The following is an 18,584-nucleotide window of genomic DNA, read 5'->3' as shown; positions in this document are numbered from 1 at the left end:
ACCCCTCAGCTTCAGAGTCCAGGGAAGTAAATTAACTTAATTGGAACAAATCATTTTGTACATGCAACATCAGAAGTTCAAGTCTGTAATTATGAGCTTAAAGGATTTTAGGTATGCTTATTATTGGGTTAATGTAGTTTTAGAACACAGATCGTAAAGGTGTTTATTAGCTACTTGATCTCATGGTTCATGTTAAATGACCACCATGCTCACAAATGTATATAATGTTTAATTCAACCAGCATGTGTCGTTGTAAATAAATAACAGAATGAGGAAAAAAGGCTTTTAAATATTCTGTCTGTGTTTCTTGAAATAATCTGCAGAAGGAACTGAAGATTATCAGAATTAGTTACCTTGGGGGAGTTTAAGTCCATTTTAAAGGAACCAGATAACTCTTTTACTCAGTGCGATTGTTTTTAATGTCACTCTTAATTGATTTGCTATTGTATATTTTTCACATGTTTGAACGGGATATTGTATTTGTTTTAAATTTTGTTTGTTTTAAATGTACTTATGTGGTACATGTATTTTTGACGTTTGCGGCCATGATGCCAGGTCTCTCTTGGAAATTAGATTTTTAATCTCAATGAGATTTTTTTTACCTTGATAAATAAAGGACTAGTAAAATTTGGCTGAAGTCCTTCAAAATATTTCTGCAGATGAGTCAGAAACAGGATAATTTAGCAAGACTGGGGGTCCATACCAACTGGAGAGAAAAAAAGAAACTTATGTGTAATACTGCCTAAAACAGTCCACACTATTAATTTGGCAAAGAATATGAATTAATATTTTAAAAATGAATAAATATATTTTAATAACCATTATACCCAAAGCTATCCTTCATAGTTTAATAACCAGTCATGTTTTTAAAATCAAAAATATCTATTTGCTTTTTGTTGTAAATTGCAATTAAATGTAACAACACATCTTCTGGTATCTACTCCGCACTCTTGAGACTGCACTGGGAGACACACTAAAACTTGCAACTGGCAGATGTGGCAATGGTATCTTGAAGCATTTGGACTCCCTGGGTAAACCTGAGTGGCTGCAGGTAATGTCTCATGCAACAGAAGCGAGAGGAACATTAGCAAATAGCAAAATTATAGAACAAAAAGGTCAGGAGAGAAAAGGAGATGCTAATGGTTTGTGGCAATCACCTGTAATTATTTTTAGGAGTTGTGTTGCCGCTGCTTTTCCAGTGACCTGTTGCCACTTTCATTTCCATGCAGGTGAAACGGATTCATAATGGTTTACACTTTCAAGCTGGACTAATTGATATCCATGAAGTTTAACTGACTTGGTGTTTCACTGTGATGATTGAGCATCTGTTAATTTTACTGAGCAGTGTGTACCCTCAGGCAGTTTTCATCTCACCTACTTAATGAATCTACCTTAAATTTCCTTGCACCCTTCTTCAAACAAAACCAGTATAGTGTATGGTTGGAAGTGACTGAGAGTGAAAGAAAGACAGAGAGAGAAACAGATGGCTAATCCTTTTCACTTAGTAGCAGTGTCATTGACTGTCACTGATAACAGAGTGAACATCCCAGGCCAACATACTCTTTCCCTGGTGGGTGATGTACACAACAACAATAACAACGACATCAAGCTGCTCTTACTCTGAGTCTGACAAGATCAGCTACTGGAGGGCATACCCGCTGCCAAGGTGACTTCAGCTGCCTTTGTGTATGAATGAATCTAGCAAGAGTAAAAAAAAAAAAATAAAAAAAAACATACTGGCAGAAGAAATACAACAGAAATTCATAAAACAGCCAAAACACCTGGCTGTGTATTACTCTGAGCATTTTGGTTTGTTACCAAATCATTCATCAAAAAGGAAAATGTCAAAAGAGAGATTTAATGTCATCTTTAATATTCAATAAAAAAAAAAAATCTAAAGCTTAAATAGGCTTAAGCTTAAATATAAAATGAATGCAGGTATTATTGTAAAAGATGGTAAATATTTTTGTGTGTGTTGTGATGTCAGAGAAAATGTTCAGCTGCATGTTCAGTAAGTGGTGCACAGGGCAGTCTGGATCCATTAAATATCTACAGCCATTCACCACAGCCACATTAGAGCGACTGTTGCGTCAGTTAATGGAGGAATGCACATATTGTTGATTGAAATCACATTCAGATTGAAACAGAAAGGATGATTTCTCTCTGTGAGTAATATGAGTGCATTTCAACAGCAGTTCAGTCCTGAAGCCACAAAAATGTCACTTCACAGTTACATATCCAGGTTTACACAACTTCCCCAACTAGTGTAATCCACATTTCTTCCTACAGCTCAGATTAAGGTTGCTGTCTCCTGAAAAGTTTTGAAGCCAGTTATGGTCACATTGTGGTCCAGGAAGTGTGAGTATTGTCACGTCTCACTGCAATGCTCCATGAACTTAATCCTTTCACTGTGCTCCCATTGGTCTTAATCAGCTCACCAAGCTCACCCACAATATTGCCCATATAACACCTTACAGTCTTCATGTTTGCAGGTGGATCAGCACCATTGCTGAAAACCCATAATTTCCTCCATAGTTCCTCCTGGATTGCAGTGTAATGTGTAGAAAACTCGTGGATTTGTAAAATTTGACTTTACAACACTTGCAGAACAAAAATGACCAATTAACCTTCACAGAAATCACAAAGCGCAAGAAAAGTAAACTTTAACAGGTGATAAAAAAATTTTTTTTAAATCAAGGGATTTTCTGCAAGAGCTACTCCCAATTCAATTCAGTTTTATTCATATAGCACCACATCACAAAAACAGTTGTCTCAAAGCACTTAGTATTGTAAGGTAAAGACCCTACATTAATACAGAGAAATCCCAACTATCAGAATGTACACATATGAGCAAGCATTTTGGCAGTAGGAAGGAAAAAACTCCCTTTAACAGGTAGAAACCACTAGCAGATCCAGTGTCAAGGAGGGCCAACCATCTGCCGTGACCAGTTAGGAGTGAAAACCACCGCAACAGGCCAAGGAAAAAAAAAAGGTCACATACCAGAGCAGAGCTTGAGAGATGCTGTCTTCATGCAAATCTGAAACATCTGGCTTGGTCTACCTTGTGCTTTTGGACAGATAAAAATAATATGGCCATCGTTCGGCAAGAACTTCAATAGGAATTCCAATTCATGAAGTCAGTTTCACAAAAAATATAGAATCAGTGGAGACAATTATACATCAGAATCCAGTACAACACTCAGATTTCAGATTTATTAGGAAGACGCAGCTGTCAAAGTTACACTGTTAAAAACAATTCTAATATTTATGCTTGGTAACATAAGTCTACTGTATAATGTCTCTTTAATAAATACAAAAAAACCTATCACTTTCATTCAGAGGTGTCAAACTGAAGGCCTGGGCCCATACTACACAACAGTAACTAAATAACAGAAAACATCCTACTGATTATAATGATTTCTTTTTTCTTTTCTTTTCTTTTTTGCAATGAGTCCACAATAAGGACATTTTCAGTGGGTTCAGTTTTGAGCTAACAGATATACATATTTAATTCTTACAGTTTAAGCCCAAACAGTCATGCTGACACATTTCTTTCATTTACCAAGCAGTATTTCTTTATCATGTTGGAAGACTGAGACATCCTTTTGGAACTGAAATTCTTTTTCTTATATTGAGGCATTTAATGTGTAATGAGACATCTTTACACTGACAGAAAGGGGAGTTTCACCGGTGCTGCCCACTTAGCATCAAAGTGGTCTGCATGTTGTCCTTGATATAAAATGAGTTTGAGTCCTGCTTTTATTCACAGCCAAATCTCCCTGACCCTGGTCGTGCTAAAGGTCTCTTCCTGTTCAAAGGGAGTTCGTTCTTCCTACTGTGCCAGTGTATTTGCTTATCATCTGATTCTCTGTAATACTAAAGAGTCTTTAATATCAAGTTGACTCTTATGTGTTGGCACTATAAAACCGAGTTGAGTTGAACTGAGTTGAATATTTCGGTATGATGTTTTTTGTTTTTTTTTTACCTTAAAAAATATCAAATTTTCCAGAACAAGTGAATGATTACTTTAACTCTTATAAGTTAAAAGGTTTTTGATGATTTTGTGCTCATAGCACTGTGCTGTTTTGTGCTTAGATTTTGTGCTGTTCAGTCTACTCACTAAGAAACTATGTGATGTTTAATGCACAGTGCAGGATATTTGTTTGTGCTGGTAAATATTTATTTTATTCATCTTTGAGACCTGAATATGAATTAAAACTTCTTGCTCACCTTCCTTATCATGTTCTCTTTTTCTTGTTCTGCTTGTGTTTCTGAAATTGACGTTCATTTACAGTATAATGATGGAAAATATGAAAATGCTTATCAGTAACAGAGGATAAAGCACATGTTTGATGCTCTGTGTACAGAACATCTATCTGCTTGTAGGATTATTTTGATAGTAATCCTTATTCCAATCCTTATTTTGATCATTTGGAATAGACTTGGACTTAATTTTTGGAATTATTTGCATTCATACATACATTACACAATACACTGCTATATGATAAAGAAAAGAAAAATTAAATTTTAACAGCATTCCCTTCTAATTATTTCCTGTCACAGTTGTCAGGTTCAGGTTGCCTGTGGTAGGTAAACAAGGGAATATATAGAATTACTTTTTTGTTCATTGTGTTCAGTTTTATGTTTGAGTAGTTGAGCAAAAGACCACAATGAATCGTTTATCACTGCTGATTGACTGTCTTGGAGATAATTTGCATAGAGACTTTCAGAGTCAACATCAGCATTCATTCTAGTGAGACTTGCACTCAAGACCATTGGCCTCGCAGTCTGCTGGTCTTCAGGTCCAGCTTCATCATATGTAAAATCCTTAAAGTTTTAAAGATAGAAAAGAGAAAAAAAGTAGTAAAACATAAAAATGCTATTACCATGCTGAAAGCATTGACATAAAAGTCACTGCCATCCTTATTAAACACAGCTGGTGTTATCTTGTTACTGAAGATGGCATTATAAGGTTTTAGCTATCAATATTTTAATTTATGAATTAAGCTTTAGAGAGTTCAGTAATCAATATATTACCTCAATAGACGTTACTGGTGAAATAACAAAACTGTTAACTGAATAATATGCATGCAAACGCACACACCAGCCTGCCACCCCCCACCCACCACCCCCACCCACAGACATCTAAAGAAAAGAAAAAGCAAACTAACTTACCACATGTGCATCTTCCTGTGGAGACACAATTTCTACAAATGTACAACAGGAAATGTGTCATGGACGCTATACCACATTTTCCATGCACAATGTCTGTGGTGGTGTGTGTGACCTTACCCATTTTTTTTTTAAAAGTTTGCATAAACTTCAACATGACCATCAATACTATCATCACTGTTATGGCAATGATACCTAAAATTAAATATGGCACAATTCCTGGCCAACAAAGAAAAAAATAAAGTTATTCAGAACAAAATCTTTATCACATTTCATAATATTCAGTATATTCTTTATCGTGCTATCATTGAAACAGTTCATCAGAGAAATTTATTTGAACTCACATCTGAAACTACTGAAAACTGAAGAAAATGCAAACATCAAACTCTGACTGAACATGATAACGTGCATGCACAGAATACAACATGAAGAAAGCATGTGAACCACTGATTTAGTTCATGTGTGTTCTTACCATCTTTTTGAATGGGTGGTGTAGTTGGTGTTATATAGGATAGGACAGACAAATTAGTAATAATATCCAAATGGCTTGAAGGCATAGTCGTTCTGTTTAAAACAGCAAAGGACACAGTTGACCCAGCAGTGACTGTCTTAGCAGGTTTTTTGGGACCTGGAACCACAAATGCAGCATACATTTATAAATAAATTAAGATTGTAAGTTCCTTCTGATTTGAACAAAGGATTTGTTTTGTTTAATTCTTGAAAGAAAAGAAAGAATAGAAACTCACCATGTACAACTTTTAGATTGACCTCTATAAGTGGATCAGAGGCGAGTCTCTCAACTCCACAGTAATATTTTTTTGAGTCTACCAATTTAAGATTATTGAAAGTCACTAACAAATCATTCCCTTTGTTTTTTAGGATTACTCTGTTTTGATGTTTAGTCTTTCCAGGTGCAGCAGTGATGATTATGTGTTTTTTATCTGAGCATGGACTTTCACAAAGGTACTTATTATTAGTGGTCACACTGAACCAAATGTTCCAGTTTGAACATGTGAATGACACCTTTCCCCCAATTTCACCTTGTACATTGAGTGTCATTATCTCCACAATATTGAGAGCTACAAGCAGAAATAAAAAGAAAACGTTTTCAGTGAATGCATACCTTCAAATATTAACATTTCTATCAATAGTGATATGAATTGTATTTTAATATTTGCAAACATTACTTGACAGCTACCACGTTTATGCACCTGCTTATTGTCTAGGTGCAAATACTAAAAAAAAAAGAAGCAATCCCCCCCCCCAAAAAAAACCAACAACTTACCAGAAAGAATAAAAGCACATCCACTGATTTTTACCATGTTTACGATGAAATCATAAAAATGATCAATGACATAAAGTGTGTGGCAGTATTGACAAATAGCTCCACTGTCGATAATTTCCACTTCCCCTTCCTGTTACTCTTTTATGAGCTAGACGCTCCTCCCTTTTGCAAACACACACAGACACACAGTCCATTCGCAGTTTTCTCCCAGTATGTTTTAAAGTTGAACAATGTTTTGTATTTACTGTTGTTGACTTTAGAACTTCACTATGAAAAACTAAAAAGACTGACAACAGCAATTGAGAATACACATTCAGTGATAACAGCAATCAGTATTTAATCTAACAATGCGGAACACTTCACAGCTTTACCCACACGGTCGATTAAGAGTGCTATAAACTTGAAACACTTTTCTTTTAACTTGTTTAACACTCATACCATTTAATGTATGAATGTGAATGTCTCAGGATCACTTTGAATCACTGTCAGAACTAATAAATTGAACATGAACATTAAGGTCACATACTGTAAGAATAAGGTTAAAAAGGTAAAAAAATATTTTTTTTCAGGGTATGGCTATGATACGCTATGATTATTTATTTGCGATCATTAAATGAAGCCACAAACTGTGTTTCAGAAACTCACAACTAAAATAAATAAATAAATAAAAAATCCTGCCCTCATGCCTGAATGACTACTGGCCACTTGCACTGACTTTGGTGGTAATGAAGATGTTCAATTCAATTCAATTCAATTCAATTCAATTCAATTCAATTTTATTTATATAGCGCCAAATCACAACAAAAGTCGCCTCAAGGCGCTTCATAGATACAGAGAAAAACCCAACAATCATATGACCCCCTATGAGCAAGCACTGTGGCGACAGTGGGAAGGAAAAACTCCCTTTTAACAGGAAGAAACCTCCGGCAGAACCTGGCTCAGGGAGGGGCGGGGCCATCTGCTGCGACCGGTTGGGGTGAGAGAAGGAAGACAGGATGTTCAAAAGGCTGTTGAAGAACATCATCTCTTCCTCCATCCCAAACACCACAGGTCCGCTCCAGTTCACCTACCGACCCAGCAGATCCACAGAGGACACCATCGCCTATGGCCTGCACACCACTCTCAGCCACGTGGACAAGAAACAGGGTAACTATGTGAGATTGCTGTTTGTTGATTACAGCTCAGCGTTTAACACAATAGTGCCCATCCAGGACTCAACGGCCGTCTATGTGCATGGGTGTTGGACTTCCTCACTGACGGAACTCAGGTGGTGAGGGTCGGTAGGTGTGTCTCCGACAGCATCACCATCAACATGGGAGCGCCACAGGGGTGTGTACTCTCACCACTGCTCTACTCCCTCTATACTTCTGACTCTGTGGCCACCCATGGCTCCAATACCATTGTGAATTGTGACGACACAGTGGTGTTGGGCACCATCTCCAACAATGATGAGGCAGCCTACATGGATGAGGTGAAGAACCTGGTATTGTGGTGCCAGGACAACGACCTTCAGCTGAACGTTCAGAATCCCAATTTAAAATTTCCAGATTATTTAATTTAATTTACTTAATGTATATAATTCACTTACTGTATACAGTTTTCTCTTTTTGCACAGTCGATGAGCGTTTCAGGACACATTTCACTGCGCGTTAACTATACATGTGGCAAATAAAGAATCTTGAATCTTTTATCATCTACATCATAATTCTTTACAAAGATGAATTCTGCATTTTCTTATCTTTTAGATGACTATCACCTCCAATCTATTGAACATGGACAAATATTTATTCTCATAAACTAAACATCTTTAAAAAATCTTGGTGGACTCATTTGAACATGATACAAACACATCCTCTGGATACCATGCATTGTATAGGTCATCAGGAAATTTCAACATTGTAATATATGTGTATCATCATTCCTAATCAAGAGTGCACAGTTATTTCCCTTTCTCATTGAAAGGAGGCAGGTTTCTGAAAACATGTCATTTTGTTTTTTATAACAACAAAAAATTTCCATAAGTCTCACTGAATAGTCAAACTAAGTACAAAATCACTGTGCCAGTCATGTAAATCGAATTGTTTTGAAACGTCATCAGCTCCTGCATTCATGAGCAGATAATTTCTTTTTTCCTATTAGTCACATAATTGTAGTATTTTTGCATGCTCTCTAACATCAAAAAACAAGCTTAATCACACATGAAAATAGGCAGAATTGTAACAGAGTTGTTGATGCCTGTCATTACAAAGAACACTGTGTATTGGTGTTTTGGAAGCGCAATTTGTGTTTTTAGACTACAAAGAAACATAAATAGCTCTTTGTGGTGTGTCCTCGGAGCCATAAAATCTTTTTTTTCTTTAAGTTTATCTTTTACAGCTGGGACTGGGATTTAAGCACATCAGAATGCTATGGTGATTTGCTATATTTGGAAAGGATAACAAAAGCTGATTAATGCCGCCATGATTGAAGGTAACCTTCACTTCACTGATAATACCTGTGGTTTAAAGAATGACCAAAAATATGTTCTATATTCATGGAAACATAGGACCTTTATCTAACCAGTGTCATTCTTCTTCTTCCCATTTCATGTCCACTGTACTCTTTTCTTTTCTCATATGTAGTGACCATAGTGGCTAACCATTCTCCTATTATAAGTAATGTGTCTTAATGTACAAGGAGGAAATGAAAGTATTATCTTGCACCTCTGTTGGCAGTGCTTGTCATTCAAGCACACACATTTATCACACACCGGCAGTACTAGACCTCTTCTTTGTGCATATGTACAACTTGGGTCATCATTAAGTAGAGATTTGTTGGAGCACCTCAGTAAATGCTGTCACTTGAGTACATGGCGAGTCATCTACTGTCTGTTTTGTAATGCAGCGTTCAGTTCAAATTTAGACAAAGAAGTGGGCAGGCAAATGAATAAAACTTTTTTAAATAAAACTTACACTGTGGTGAAAATAAAGGTAGCCAAACAAAGATTAGCTGGAGATCCAGAAAAAGTAGGTAAGTCCAAGTATAAATCAAGCAAAAAGGGGAACAAAAACAGGGTAGAGAAAACACAGAAGTTAGGCGATACAGCCAGGGAACATAGGCAGGTAAACACAAGCTGACAAAGAAGGGAAAAAAACAAAAGGCTAAAAAGTAATGAGTGTTGGGAAAAAGAATAATGAACCTGTTATGTCTCAAACTCTAACACAGAGCGCAGAGGACAGAAGGAGTGCAAAAAAAATGTGACATCAAGACACAGTAGAGACTCTCTGCATTGTTTTTTATTACATGCATATTTTGATGGATGCACCTTCCAGTGTGGCCTTCCAAGATTTGCTTGCCAAATGGAAAATCTGCCTGGATTTTGCAGTTTGTGGACCCCACATAAACACCACATTTGGCCCATTCTCCTTTTTTTGTTGAGAATCTGAATTTTCTGCCACCACTTTAGGGAATTAGGAATAGGTGGGATAAACAACTTCGAAACCACATTAACAAATAATAAAAATTACTATATTGTGCAAATCTTGACAGAATTATACAAGACATTCCACTGAACACGGTCCTGGAAAGAGGTGACATCCAAATAACAAAAAATGATTAACAAAAAACAAAATATAGAAGGAGAGCACTTTTAATAAGAAAAAGGATTCTTTAATTGTTAATTTAACTTTTTATGTTTTGTTGCTTAGGCAACAAAAATGTTTCATATTGTTATAATATGAGAATATCATCTTTAATAAAAACCTACAGCTTCAAACAGAAATCAAAACCAGTAATGAAATTTAAGCTTCACTAGCCTAGCATTAGCTCACTGACTGCATTATTAATTATAAGAAAACAAACAAAGTAACTTGACTCACCGTCGAGTGGATTGAATGAGGGCACAATGCTGAATCAGTTGGCCGTGTTATTTTATACTGTCAAGCGGTATTGTGTCAGTAATTAGTCAACTTCTGACAGAGCACGCCAACTACAGGGAGCAGCGATGAAGCAGGGGAGATGCAGCAGATCGCCCCAGAACTTATGAAAAGTTCACTCCTACCACAATAACCAGATTGCTGGAAATGGGGTCTGATTTCAGCTTGTTTACATGATTCTACTTCAGCTGCCTGCTATTGATCTGAATTGTCACATTGTTTCACTATATTACATTATATTCTAAACATTTGCAAAACTCAAAACCCTGGCTCACCAGGCACCATGACAAATAAATTACACTCAAAACATTGTCATTTTTAAGATTGTAACCTCACACTAATTAAAGCCAATTTGAGTAAATTTGGCCTCCTTCATAAGTGCCCTTCAAAACAAACTATAATGCAAGATAATAGACTTCACTCCCACAAGTTGTCATTGTATCTTGCATCACTATAAGGTTCTATACAAATAAGGTTTAGGTATAATAAGGTTCTGAATCACTTGTCTTTATAGGACCACAACACAATTTTAAATGGTTCTACCTGTACATTTTTAAAATAGGTTAGAGCATATAACATCCTTCCATTACTGTCAGGAAGCATAAGGGTCATGTGACCCACCGGCCTCACTAATAAATGACAATTGAATGTGCTGGTCAGGGTTGCTCTGCCCCAAAGCATCTATGTGGTTACATGTGTCTGTAAACAATTTTTTTCATGATTTTTGAAAGACACGAAAATAAATGTTTAGAGGGTGAGTTTACCTCTATAGAAAAATGTGTATACTCAGGGGTTAAAGTGACATTTGGCAGGTGGCAGAATCCTAAGATCTGTTTTAGTAGCTGAGCAAGGTGAAAACGATCACAACTCACATTCATTTCTATTGTAAGCTCTAGTATGTTTTCTTGGTGTACAGGGTGTGATGAGCTGACCTGCTTCTGCTCTGAGGTTTACTGCTCTTTGTGGAGTCACACAGCTGAATTCAACAAGATGTAAGCAGAAGTTTCAGGAGCAATCTTGGCTGATTTCCATCCCCTGCTCTAACAATATACCATTTATACCATGGATGCGAAATGCATTTTGAAGCCAACGTACATGCCACTTTGATCTTAGGTGGGCCGGACCAGTCTAAAGTTTTTTCCCCATTTCTGTCAGTGTACAGTAGTTTAGCTGCACAATTAATCTCTGTGATACCTCAGTACAAGCTGATCGAAACATTGCATTTAAAATTACCTGTTACTTCAAAAAAAAAATACTGCCTTAATTGTTGCCCTTCTTAGTGCCTTTACGTGGTGAAAAGACTCTGAAACAAACCGTGCACGTTTCTCCTCGTATTTGCTAAAAATAGTTCTTTAACTTTACTTAAAGAAATCCTGATCAACATTCCTTTGCCTCAAGTTTGATAACTCAAGTATCCACCCTGTATTATAGTAAAAACTGTGATGATTCATTCAGAATCTTTTTTTTTTTTTTTAACACGACAATACAAACTGAGATGTGAAAATGATTGAATATGTTTTGCCAGCATCATAGTCCATTGCAAGGGGAATATGTGTGATATTATAATTGGGGCTTGGCTTCCATAAATGTTCGATCCTAAAATCACCCCTGCTTGAGCATTTAGTTGAGTTGACACAATACCCAATGGGAAAAGACATCAGCAGTGATATTAAAGAAGTAATTGTTCCTTCCCATTGATCTGGAAAAGGTTATAAGGCCATTTTCAAACAACTGTACATTCTACAATGAAAAAGATTATTCACAAATGGAAAACTTTCAAGTGAGTTGCCAATCTTCCCATTAGTAGACATCCGAGCAAATACAAACATTGGATACAAGCACAAACACCTCATACCACCTGTCAAGCACAGTGGAGGAGGGGGTGATGATTTGGGTATTTTAGAGCCACAGGATCTGGATACCTTGCAGTCACCGAGCCAACCATGAACTCTGGAGTAAAATCTGACACAATTTGATTGAAAGTATGCCCTTTATCCTTTGAAAGCCTACGGTACTAGGAGTAACCCTCAAAGCTCTTTTCTGAACCAAGCAGTTTCATCCACATTTCAGGCATGCTTACATAACAAAATAACTAGGTGTGCATCAAAAGTTAGTGTGGGTGGTCATTGCCTGTGTAGTTACCCCTAGAAAATCCTGGAAAGTATGCTAATGGTCATCAAACCACATCTTTATTGATAAACACTGAGAGGTCAAAATGTGAAATCAAGGGTACAAGGGGACGATGTCAGTTGTGATCTTTATGGGAGAAAAAGGTTAACCTTGGCTGAAACTGGGCCATGCAACAGGACAAGAATCCCAAGCACAACAGCAAATTTACAGCAGAAGAGCTGACAACGAAAAGCATCAAGGTGTCACAACTGCCCAGTCAAAGTCCATCTGAAATGATGCAATGATAGTCATTTAGTTTTATTCATGTTCAATTAATAATATAGCAAAAAAAAAAAACAACCCATAAAACTATTTTCTTTGGAATGACGTGACAAAGTGATGGTGTCCTTAACAGACAGTTATATTCTCAGCTTATCTTTGGTAGCAGTTTGCATTCTAGTGCAAGACCAACCTTTCTGCTTTATGTATTGTTAAAGTGAGTTGGCAGACTGTAATTGAGCGGTACAGCTGGCAGCGGTCTTTCAAATTCTTCTCCAGTTGAAACCAAGTTCTTCAAGTAAAAGGTAGCAGACAAAGAAAAGGATAAGAGCAGGGTTAAATATGGTATAGCTTTCCCAAGATAAAAAGTCCCAGAAGATAGTTGTGTTCTTGTCTGACCAAGTGCTTCTCGATGTTCTATATACCTTAAAAAAACATTGTTAGGAACATAAAAAAGTGATGGTTACATACTAATTACAACACCAGTTCAAGAGATTATTTTTAAAAACAATACTATTTTATTTTGTATTTTATTGGTATTGTTATATACATGGCATAATTTGTGCTTTTTTATTATCAAGAATAAACCATAGGGGAACACATCAGAAAATTAAACTTTAAATGATTGAATTATTCATTGTTCAGCTGGATATACTGAGAGTTCTACAAAACCAGGAGGGAAGGGGCAGAAAGGGAAAACAAACTAGATAGGTAGATTGATAAAATAGATAGTTCAGAGACACTTGCAGATGGTCCACTGAGGGTAGTGTGAATGTTCAGACTGTGATGTGCTTTTACCAACAGTAGCAAAGGCACCTGTGTATCGCTTTGTTTAAAAAAGAAAGTAAGCTGCAGGGCCTTATTCTCGTTGAGTCCATACACATATAAACCAAACCCATCCATCACTTCTTGCAGGGGGATTTGTTCCACACAAATTTTTTTTCCGCCAGCCATTACAGATTTTGGGCACCAGGTTAACCAGCTCATGGCCATTCACACTGATCCCCCTTCTGGGACTGACTGAATAATATAAAAAACAAAAATACACCCCAAAATAGTATTTCCCAAGATTTCCATATTTTCTTGCCCAGATTTAGAGATATTTTGAAAGGGAGAATACTATGACTATAGAGGGACATTTCCAACTTAGACTGGAGAAAGCATAACGGATAGGATGTGGAAACAACATTAATGTATGCTAGTTGATTGATGATTGGGATAAAAATATGAGATAAACAGGTGAGATGCTTCTTAACTGGGAAGATAAACAATGAATAGTGAGTGGCAGGCATATTGCAATAAAATACAGAAAGGACAAAATGGACTGAGCACAAAGAGTGAAAATGTCTCTTGGTGGCTGAGAAGGAAGAGCACAAACCTGGCATGAAAAGCAGAAAGGTCAAGAAAAAAAGATGTAAAGACAGTATGACCGACAAGACAGCCTGGATGAAGATGTATAATACCCCATAAGAGGACTAAAATTGGTCTGTCTTTCAGCTGACTGCTGCCTCTGCCTGGCGTTGGAAGTTTGGCCCTATACCAGAAAGTGGTCTGTCTGCTACAGCACCTACCTGAGTATGATCGAAGACTGATATCTCATTTTCTCCTCCCTTTTTATGTTCCATTTGCTGTCTGTAGCTAACCATCATATGTCCACATAGAATAACTTGTGAGAAACAAAAGACGTGGAGACAAAGGTGGAGGAGGAAGTCGAAGCAGTCTGTATGTGGCGTTTTTTTCATTTTTAAACTACACTGCTGGAAGAAATAGATAGGCCTTTTCCTTACCTGAACAGTGCTAGTAGGTGCATAGACAGAACAAATAACTAGCGCATGGAGAGGGGCACATTTGCAAAATATGAAATGATAAAGGAATACAAAAACATTGATTGGGAAAAAAGAGAAGAAGTAAAAGATTTCATCAGAAAAAACTAAAAGAAAGTAAAAATAGATATGAAGAATGTAAAAAAAATACTAGGAAAAGAAGCTGGTGAATACAATGGTTAAATCACAATAATTTGCATTAGTTATCATATGAAAAGTGGGGATAGAGAACATTTTTACTATCAGGTGCGGATTAATGCAGAAGAGTCACATGTCAATGTTTGAGTTGAAGGGCTGGAGAGGAAATAGAGGGAGAAGGCCTTTCTGGTATAGATTGGTCCGTTAGCTAGCCTTAGCTTCCCTAGAGACAAAACTATATTTTGATTTTCTTGTTAGCTACCCACTGGGGTAAACAAATGTCATCATTGATGTCTGTTAGCCAACTGATAACCAAGTTTTCATGTCCATGTCACTGCCAAGTATGTGTTCCTTCATCATATTATAGCAACAAGTGTATGTTTTGTCAGGACATGTTGGCTATTTTCTGAACACACAAAGGTTGCTGTTCATAAAAAAAAAAAACCAAAGTCTTTGCGACCTTCAGCAATCATCATGGCAGCAATTAAACAATGGGAAAGACACTCAACAACAGCCCCAGAATGAGACTGCTCACATATGTCCAAGAGTGGTCTAAGCATGAAACCCATCAGCTGATCTTGTTGGCTTTTGTGTCCCACAAAGTTATCCATGCTCTGGACTGGCATTGGCTACCCACCAACACATTAATTCAACCAGTGAGCTGGTATTAGCTTTGCTCAAGCTCTAGTCTCTGTTGATTTAGTCCTTTAGTTGGCATTAGCTTAACACCGAGCTACAGTCTATGTTGATTTGGCCTGTTAGCAACCATTAGCTTCCTGCCAAGCTGTAATCCATATTATTTGATTGGTGAACAGACATGAAATTGTCGCCTTGTTACAGTTCATGCTGATTCAGTCTGTTAGCTGGCAAAAGCTTCCCATCAAGCCATAAATCCATGGTGATTCAGTCTGTTGGCTATATTAGCTTCAAACTCAATCGTCCATATGTCCCGTGTGTATTTCGACCTCCCGCTTTCAGCTCCAGAGACAAAAGTTACTGGTGGTTTGGCAAGTAGAGCCTTTCTCAGCAGGGGACAGGTAGAGCTTGCCGTTAGCACAGGCACAAAGCTCGTACACAGTCTGTTTGGTGTAGGTGGTACCTGCAGGCGCTCCCTCCAGGGGATCCACAGCACTACCGAGGGGAATGTTGCCCAGTCTGATAGTGTTGGCATCTAGAAAGATCTGTAAACATAAAAGAAAAAACATGCATAAAACATGGAAACAAAAGTTACAAAGAATCCAGCTGTAGGGGGCAAAGCTCTTAGGGATGGTCTTGGTGCTGAAAGTAATGCACAAACAAAGAGAATTTGAAAAAGGGAAAAAGAAAAAAAAGGGAACCAAGGAATGCTTGGTGCGTCGAAAGAGAGGTCACATTGCTGAAGGCAATGACTACTTCTTGCTGTTGACTACGGTTGTCATCATGAAAGATCTATGCAGACACAAAAAGGAATTTCTATGTAGAACAGGTCTCTTTTGATAAAGAGGTAGGGTGGGAGTGAATGGGGCAGAGAGCAAGATAGATTATGAGAAATGGAAGGAAATCAGTGGGAGAAAAGAGAAGTGAAGTACTAGCATGCAACAGAAAAAAAACACACTGGAAACAGCCCTTTTTTCCCAGGTGATTTGATATTGTATCGCACTTATCACAAATCAGACTTAAAAGAATAAGACTGTCTAAGATAGATCATTTAAGCGCCACATTTAATTAAAAAAAATGATCACAAACTGTTGAATCTGAATTCTACAGTTTCTTTTAAAAACATATGCTTATTTGAAATTTAACAGACTTCTTAAAGGGTTGAAAGGCCAACAAAATTTACTTGCACAAGTTCATTTACTTCCAAGGTGCATGGAGAAGACAAAGATCTGATGATGTGAAGACTCCAGAGACACTTATAGTATTAGGGAACAACTTTATTGGGTGACCAACACATTTCGCCTTGTGGCCTTCATCAGGTTCATTACACAATATCAAACAGTTTGTGTTTAAACACAAAAACAGGAAACAGAAGAAAGTGGACCAATTACACATTCTGACCAATGCTGACCAATTAGCATTTAACAAGGTGGTACTAGCTGATTGGTTAAGCCAGTACCACCACTACTGGACTGAACCACTACAGATTGAAAGGGGGGAAAAAATCTCAATAAGTCCAAAAGTAGTTTATACTCAAAATTACACAGAAAAATGCAAACAAGTTAAAATAAAAATAAAGTAAGAACAGGGTCAAAAGGCCAGCAAAGTTCCATGTGACTTGTTTCTAAAAGAGAATAATTTGATTATTATATTAGTTGACAAGGTCAGTAACATTATTGAATACCAAAAAAGCATCCAACAAATATTAAGACTTACAGGTAAAGTTGAGAAGATAGATAAGAATAAAATGTTCATATCTGAACATGAGATCACTCAAAAAAACATATTTTCAAATCTGTGTTCAGTGATTTTTTTTGTTGTCGTTTATTTTGGATTCTCTAAAATCAAGTAAATATTTATTGATATTAACACAAAAATAAATATAAGGATAATAATATTTGATACTTAAACACTTCTTTGCTATATCTGGATGTCAAGTTAGCTAAACAAATGATTTCCAGTGTTTGAACCTTTGTACAGTTTTCAGCAAGCTGATACAAAAAATGCACCCCCCCAATAAAACAAACAAACAAACATACAAGCAAGCAAGCAAACACCCCCCCTCCAACCCCCCCCCCAAACAAAACAAACAAAAAAACAAAACAACAAAACAAAACAAAACAAAACAAAACAAAACAAAACAAAACAAAACAAAACAAAACAAAACAAAACAATAGAGGGCACTTTTAATTTATTTTAATGCATCCTTTGATGGACTTAATCACTGTTTTTTTAGCAGCTTCTTGTTGGTGTCACTGGATCTGGGTTATGTGTCCAGACAAGCTTAGTGAAATACCCAGTCAAGAAATCAAAAATGCATTGCACTCTAATGTTGGAACATTATAAGATCAGAAGTAGTTCAGTAGATTAACATGATAACCTTGGTTTGATATTTTGAAAATACATTTTGAACCATAATCAAGCACAGTTACTGAAAACATACTGTATAATCCACTATCAGGCTGCACAGAGTGATGTGGCTTCCCAGTCACAAAAATCATGTTCTAAAGAATCACAAGAGATTACAGTAATCAAAAAAGAACACAGTTTCATTTTCAGCTATTGATGTATTAGCCTTAATTACAACTTTGTGGAGAGCTAAAAAAAACACAATTGTTTCTAAAAACTATCTGTTTTTTCCTTTGCTCTGTCTGCCTTATTTTCTCCCTTTCTTCATAAGATACAAGGTGAGTTTTAAGCAATAATCATTAGACAATCTTCGCTTCTATTGACAGCTTCACTTGCCTATTTATTTACTCTGTAATGTTCAAGGAAGCTCTGCTTGTTATTTCTCGCTCTCTCACACATACCCACAGGCTGGACGGTAATCTCAGCAGACATCTGCATCCCTGTTATTTGTCTACTTCATTTTAGAAATGAGGACAGGGGAAGTGAAAAAGTGTGAATATAATTGCCATGAGTGCAAGAGTAAGGAAGAAGAGATGGAAAGGAGGGTCAGATAAAAGAGTGAGAGACAAAATGTCATATCAGAAGTGGTTTGAAGAAGATAGGCGACACAGAAGGAGGGAAATAGATGAATGTAGGAAAAAGAGGAAGAGAGGAATGAGGGATTAAGATATGCCGGTAGTGAGGAACCAATTAGTATAACTAATGATTTCACGTTAGCTGACGGGGCACATCTTGAGCTGTATAAACAACATCCGTACATATAGTGTATACACACACACACACACACACACACACACACACACACACACACACACACAC

At 36.9% G+C, this 18,584-nt stretch overlaps 2 protein-coding genes across 2 annotated transcripts in view; both read right to left on the bottom strand.

The window, feature by feature from the left end:
* Positions 1–1,650: 1,650 nt before the first annotated feature.
* Positions 1,651–7,152, bottom strand: LOC121812024 (CMRF35-like molecule 3). The gene is made up of 6 exons (XM_042213029.1): positions 6,458–7,152; positions 5,919–6,251; positions 5,645–5,800; positions 5,293–5,391; positions 5,176–5,207; positions 1,651–4,827 (listed from the first exon to the last, which is right to left on the bottom strand). The coding sequence occupies exons 1-6, from the start codon at positions 6,492–6,494 to the stop codon at positions 4,573–4,575; spliced, it is 912 nt and encodes a 303-aa protein (XP_042068963.1). The 5' UTR covers positions 6,495–7,152; the 3' UTR covers positions 1,651–4,572.
* A 3,064-nt stretch (positions 7,153–10,216) lies between these two features.
* LOC102301797 (zeta-sarcoglycan) overlaps positions 10,217–18,584 on the bottom strand; it is a gene marked incomplete at its 5' end in the record, with an annotated part of 177,496 nt that continues 169,128 nt past the window's right edge. Inside the window, 1 exon segment of the mRNA XM_005944473.3 lies at positions 10,217–15,901. Coding sequence (XP_005944535.2) covers positions 15,695–15,901 — 207 coding nt within the window.

This window comes from Haplochromis burtoni, unplaced genomic scaffold, assembly GCF_018398535.1.
Source record: "Haplochromis burtoni strain Fernald_Lab_line unplaced genomic scaffold, NCSU_Asbu1 Contig_409, whole genome shotgun sequence".
NCBI classification, from domain to species: Eukaryota; Metazoa; Chordata; class Actinopteri; order Cichliformes; family Cichlidae; genus Haplochromis; species Haplochromis burtoni.
Note: the sequence above shows the minus strand (reverse complement) of the source record. Positions and strands in the feature narration are given on the sequence as shown.